Source organism: Silene latifolia, chromosome 5, assembly GCF_048544455.1.
Source record: "Silene latifolia isolate original U9 population chromosome 5, ASM4854445v1, whole genome shotgun sequence".
In the NCBI taxonomy this organism is placed as follows: domain Eukaryota; kingdom Viridiplantae; phylum Streptophyta; class Magnoliopsida; order Caryophyllales; family Caryophyllaceae; genus Silene; species Silene latifolia.
Window position 1 is genome coordinate 17,681,810 of NC_133530.1, and position 5,641 is coordinate 17,687,450.

Sequence of the window (5,641 nt, forward strand, 5' to 3'; positions counted from 1 at the left end):
TTACAACTTTACATGTGCTTACAATTACGTGGTTAACTCGAAAATGACTCGCGAGGTATAGTTGTATCGACGTATTGTTAACTCCGAAAAAATAAAACTTCGGTGGTTCTTGAATTTACGTTATGACCTCCCAGTCAAATTTCCTGTCTACACCGCTGTATGAGAGCATCAGAGCAATATGACTTAAGATTATGCCTTCTGCGTGTCAAAACATAACTCGGTGTAAAAAAAAGGCCAGAGGGCGTGGTTTGTAGACTGCCATGCCACAGGTTACAAGACGGAGGGTTTTACTCAGTTCACACCAAAAGCTATACCTGTCGATCTCACAGCTAAAAGAACAAATCTCCGAAAAAAGGAAAAAAAAAAAAATTCAACTCCTGCTGCTCGGTTTATAAATCATTCAATGCCAACATACAATTTAACATAAAGTTGAAAAAAAATATATGTATAAACCCGAAATCCTAAGAAGTTGATATAGAAATCACAGTCGCTGCAGTGGTGATGGAACTCTACAAGGCCGAAATCAAATGACAGACAACAAAGAACAAAACTAAAAGAAATCAAATTCCAAATAATTATCGGACCCTTTCTGGTCAGGCATGCTAGGGATCTTGTCGGCCTTCTCGCTTGATGAAGCAGGCGGAACAGGAATACGCTCGTATTCCACAGGTCTGGGAATCTCAGGTGGGCTTGCACATCGAATCAAAGCCCAGTTTACTCCTTCAAAGAAAGGATGTTGTTTGATCTCAGTTGCTCCTCGCTTGTATGCCAATCTATGCTGAGGCTCTTTCACTAGTAATCCCCTGATCAGATCCCTTGCCTGAAAACTTACAGCCGGTGACTCGGGAAATCTTAAAGGCTGCCCGACAACATTGAAGAGGGTTGCTCTATTGCCTGAACCTTTAAATGGTGTTTTCCCGAACAAGAGTTCGTACATAAATATGCCAAAAGTCCACCAATCGACTGCGCTACCATGTCCCTCTCCTTTTATAATTTCAGGGGCTAAGTACTCGTGGGTTCCGACGAATGACATGGATCGTGCATTTGTTGGCTCGGCCATCAGCTCAGGTAGTGGAATAACTTGGTTCTTGACATCATTTTTGGGCTTGGTCTTTTTCTCTTTCTTGGATTTGCTCGAAAAAAGGCGGGGAGTAAAACAACTTGTAGGAGCAATACAAGAGGGTTGAATACAAGACGGCTCAATGCAGGCAGGCTGAACGCAATACCCAGAACTCTTCTTTAACCCGTCAACATCAATGGAAGCAGACTTAACGAGTGTCGGGCTAACAGTACACCTGAGTGATAGGTCAAAGTCGGATAGCATAATATGACCATCTTCCCTTACCAGAACATTTTCTGGTTTGAGGTCACGGTATATAATCCCTAGCATATGCAAGTATTCCATGGCTAGCAGGATTTCCGCTACATAAAACCTGCATTACCACATCAAAGAACCTGAGTAAGAAAACAAAAAACAAAATATGATTTTTTAAGTATATATCAGGAAACTTCGTCGTTTGGAATTGAGGAAGCAGAATCTTTCTAAGCAAGACATGTACAATGTAGCCAAACGGCGACCTGTACATTGTAGCCAAAACAGCTCGTATGCGTAAGGGAATTCGCAATGGTAGGGGAATTTTCGATCGCACATCTTCCCACATACTCAATTTAGAAACCAATAAATCCAAGAACGTACTCCCATTATCATCAATGGAAAGCAAATGCTCAGAAGTCCAATCAAGGAAGGACCCAAACACAATCATTTAAGCAGCAATATATTCCATCAAAGCGTAATACTAAAAAAATGTCAACGTTTGAATTTAAGATGTATAAGGTAATAGATTCGTTAAGAATTAAAGCTTTCGAATACGCTATCTTTCATCCTTCCTGACTACAAAACTCAACATCCACTAATCCCAGCACGACTATGTTTCCACAATCTCACTTTAATTAGCATTTACCATTCTAGCTTACAAATATGACGCTCATTCTCATCGCCCTATTGACAGAACACTATAGTCGTATCAGCACCAACTCTTCCATAAGGACCACGACAGAATAAATCCTGCATATGCAAATTGTCATCCAGCTATACAAAAAAATACGATGCAAATCATTCCTTATCATTACCCCAGTGCGTATTAAAATGCTCCCACTCAAAATGAGGTTAGAAGGGTTCGGATATATGCGACATTTCTTCCATATGAAGGACGCTAATACCAACTGGCACACAACAAAAAACGGGACAACCATCTACTCCTCCTTCAGAAGAAAAAAAAAAAGCACTGGACACTTACAAGTTACAAGCCATCTTAATATCATCCATTATATCTTCACCCTCACAACTTTTAATTCTTTGGCCCCACTAAAAAAGAGGCACAAACACAATCCAAAATAAATACTTAGATCTTCAAAAAGTTTAAGGCTACATTCTCCACACGCGTCAATTAACCTTGTGGTCCGTTTGGCTGTTTGGAATAGGTATTTAATTTGCAAATTCAGATTTTGGCCCAATTCCCTTGTTTGAATAACCTAAATCATTTGGATTTGAATTTGGAACAAATAATACGGGATTTCAGTAGAATTTCCAGCCCATATAATCAAATACCACTAACCACCCAATATCCCGTCAATTTTCAAATCGTTTAGGTCGTCACCTGTCTCTCTCCACTGGCCATCCTCGCTCTTCAGATACCAATTTACTCTCTTTGTTTTCGCTTTTGCAAATTAAAGTTACTTGCTTTTTGCACACCTTCCTCTACTAATGCCAGCAATGGAGTATAACAATCCAGCCCAGACAAAAGGTTGATTTTCATATAGAGCACAATTTTTTTATCAAGGCCAACAATAATATAATAGGAATAAGTCAAACCACATTTTACTCCCATAGAAGAACTAATCTAAGTATCTTCCCACAAAGCTCAATAACAAGATAAGCATCATAGGCTAGAGTCACTATTTACATATACAATACATACCTCGGAACAGTCAAGCATCGACAAATTTAGCTAGCAAAAATCAAGCTAAGCAGCATAATCGGTAATAAAACATTCCTACTGCATTATAACTATAATTCAGCATGAACTATTTACATCTGTTGAGAAGCTACTTCATTACAACAGAAAGAGAGTATTCAAAATCAAGGGACGGAACAGAAATACGTGTGGGCACATTCAAATATGCGTAAAGATAAAGGCTTAAAAATGACAAAGAATAGAGCACGAGCATCAAGTGGAGAACTTGAAAGTTGCAGCTCAACAACGGCACATGATAACAAAAAGATTTCCAGAAGATACACATGAAAGCATAGCAAGATGTATACACAACACACATTTCCTAAAATCCTGCATGAACGCTCACCTACAAAATAAATTAGAGTAAAAAGATGCACAGAGAAAAAATTGAACATGTGGATCTTACTTTACAGCTTGCTCAGTGAAATACTTCCCAGGTTGTCGCTGTCGGAGTGTATGCAAGTCGCCTCCTGAACAGAATTCCATCACCACGCATGAAAATTTTTCTGTCTCAAAATGAGTGTATAAAGTTGGGAGGAAGGGATGGTCCAGGGATTGCAAAATCTCTCTTTCGGTCTGAGCTCTAAGCAGCTTCTTGCGGCTTGCCAGAGATGCTTTGTCCATAACCTTCATTGCAAAATAACATTTAGTGCCAGTTAGCTCCGAAAGGTAGACACTTCCAATATCCCCACATCCCAACCTCTTCAAAAGCCTAAAATGGTTTAATCCCAATAATCCATCTCGTGTTCGCACAGCTTGAATGGCTTCCCACCTCGTGTCCTGAGATTTGTGTGGCTTGTTAACACTGCTACTGAAGCTACTACAAGTGCTTTCATCACTCACGTCACTGCTTGTGCTACCCCTACAAATGCTACTCTTTCCACTCTCGACAAAATCATGTCCACTCGTCTTTGCACTCCCACTCGTCTTTGCAAGACTTCCAGCCCCATCACTCACTTTAGCAGAAGATGTGCCGATTCCTAGATCTGATGTCTTCCTTTCATCCCCAGACCCACGTTCTAGTGACAAACCAGCGCTGAGCTTATCAGCTAAACCAATCATAGAACCATTTTGTAAAGATGCTCCCTTCTGTGTATTCCCTTCACCAGCTTGACCACCAGATAATTTCCTCGGCCTATCGGGAGAAGTTCTCACACTTGATTTCGAGTCCATTAGAACAATCACAGGCAAATTAACCAAAAGAAATTCCGCATCCCCGTAACCCACCCAAATAAACTCAATCCATCAACCCCACAAGTTTAAGATCCAATATCTCCCCCTTCAATTCCACTAAACTCCATATAAATCACTATAATCAGGCCACCCAGCACTCACAAGGATAAACAAACACTGAACCTGAAAATTTACGAGCTTTTCGTAAGTAAACCTATGCAAATCCAAAACAACAGAATGAAAAGCTAGACCAATCAACCTAATGATCCTCACAACTCAAAAGGGGGCATAAACCTTTACTAAAAGTACACACATATCTTAACACAGGCATGCAGTGCATGTAAAGCTAGATCAATATTCCAACACCAAAACAGATGTGAGCTAGCTTAGTTGGTTAAGTCATGAGCGGTAGTACTCATGACCTTGGTTCAAACCCCATCAGTATCATAATCGCCCTTGTGACTCCCTTTACACCTAAAAATAAAATATTCCGACACAAAAACAGCTAATCAAAGATTCAAGGGGGTAAAAAACATGAACAATAATTGCAAAAAATTACCAATAATAATGAAAGAGTGGTGCAAATGCATTCATTTGTTTATCAATTAAACATAAATGTAGTAGACCTATGATGATGAAAGGACAATTAACAAGAGATAAGCACAAGTTGATAAAAGTAAAGAGGTCACATAATAATAAGAAACCAACAAAAAAAGGGTCAATTAAAAAGCATGTCTAGATCACATCAATAATAAAGACACCCACTAAAAATACACAAATTAAATCAAACACTTGACTACAATTAAATAGATCCAAAGAACATCTTCATACACAAAACCCAGATGCTAAAAACCAAAAATAAGCAAAACCCAGATACTAAAAAGCTAAAACAAAGAAAACCCAGAAAGGAAAATCCTTACTTTTGTAGTAAAGATTGAAACTTTAGGGTTTGATTTTTGCTGAAAAAGGTGAAATTAGGGTTCTTGGGAGTGATTAATTGGGTGAAAATGTGGGGTGATTTTTGTGAGGGAAAAGGGAAATGAAGAGAGAGTGATGAAAAAGAGGGGAAGTGAAATGAGATTTGGGAAAGTGAGTGTTGTAATTTGGTGGGGTACCATCAACACATAGAATGAGAGATGAAGGAGGAGACAGTGGAGATGAGGGGTCAAAGCTCTAGTAAAAGCCTCTTTTTCTGTTTCATTTAATTATTGTGGGTGGGTCTCCGATAGACCTCTTCAAATTGACCCGATTCGAATGACACGACTTAAATAGTTTGAATGTGGTGGAACTGATTTGCGCAATTGTAACTTGTTCGAATGTTTATTGTTGAGCATTGACTATTATCTCTAAATAATTTGATAATAACAAACTAATACAGTAAATGATCACAAATAGGATTATACATCCCAACAGGTTTCATCAAGAGCGTGACAACCAAGATATAAGAATCCAGA

General features: G+C 39.0%; 1 protein-coding gene across 2 annotated transcripts; it reads right to left on the bottom strand.

Annotated features, from left to right (window-relative positions):
- Positions 1-358: 358 nt before the first annotated feature.
- LOC141656923 (serine/threonine-protein kinase D6PKL2-like) lies at positions 359-5,399 on the bottom strand. Of its 2 annotated transcripts, none has more exons than XM_074464012.1 (3): positions 5,108-5,399; positions 3,421-4,370; positions 359-1,433 (listed from the first exon to the last, which is right to left on the bottom strand). In XM_074464012.1, the coding sequence occupies exons 2-3, from the start codon at positions 4,185-4,187 to the stop codon at positions 551-553; spliced, it is 1,650 nt and encodes a 549-aa protein (XP_074320113.1). In that variant the 5' UTR covers positions 4,188-4,370; positions 5,108-5,399; the 3' UTR covers positions 359-550. The 2 variants fall into 2 exon arrangements, with proteins under 2 accessions (XP_074320113.1, XP_074320114.1); XM_074464013.1 differs by lacking the exon at positions 5,108-5,399 and adding an exon at positions 4,747-4,868.
- Positions 5,400-5,641: the final 242 nt, after the last annotated feature.

What these genes read in the sequence shown, in the direction of transcription:
- LOC141656923 (XM_074464012.1), bottom strand. Translation starts at nt 4,187, where the DNA reads ATGGACTCGAAATCAAGTGTGAGAACTTCTCCCGATAGGCCGAGGAAA. An exon ending in TTCACTGAGCAAGCTGTAAA is followed by an intron (nt 1,434 to 3,420) that starts GTAAGATCCACA and finishes GTGGTAATGCAG; the next exon opens with GTTTTATGTAGCGGAAATCC.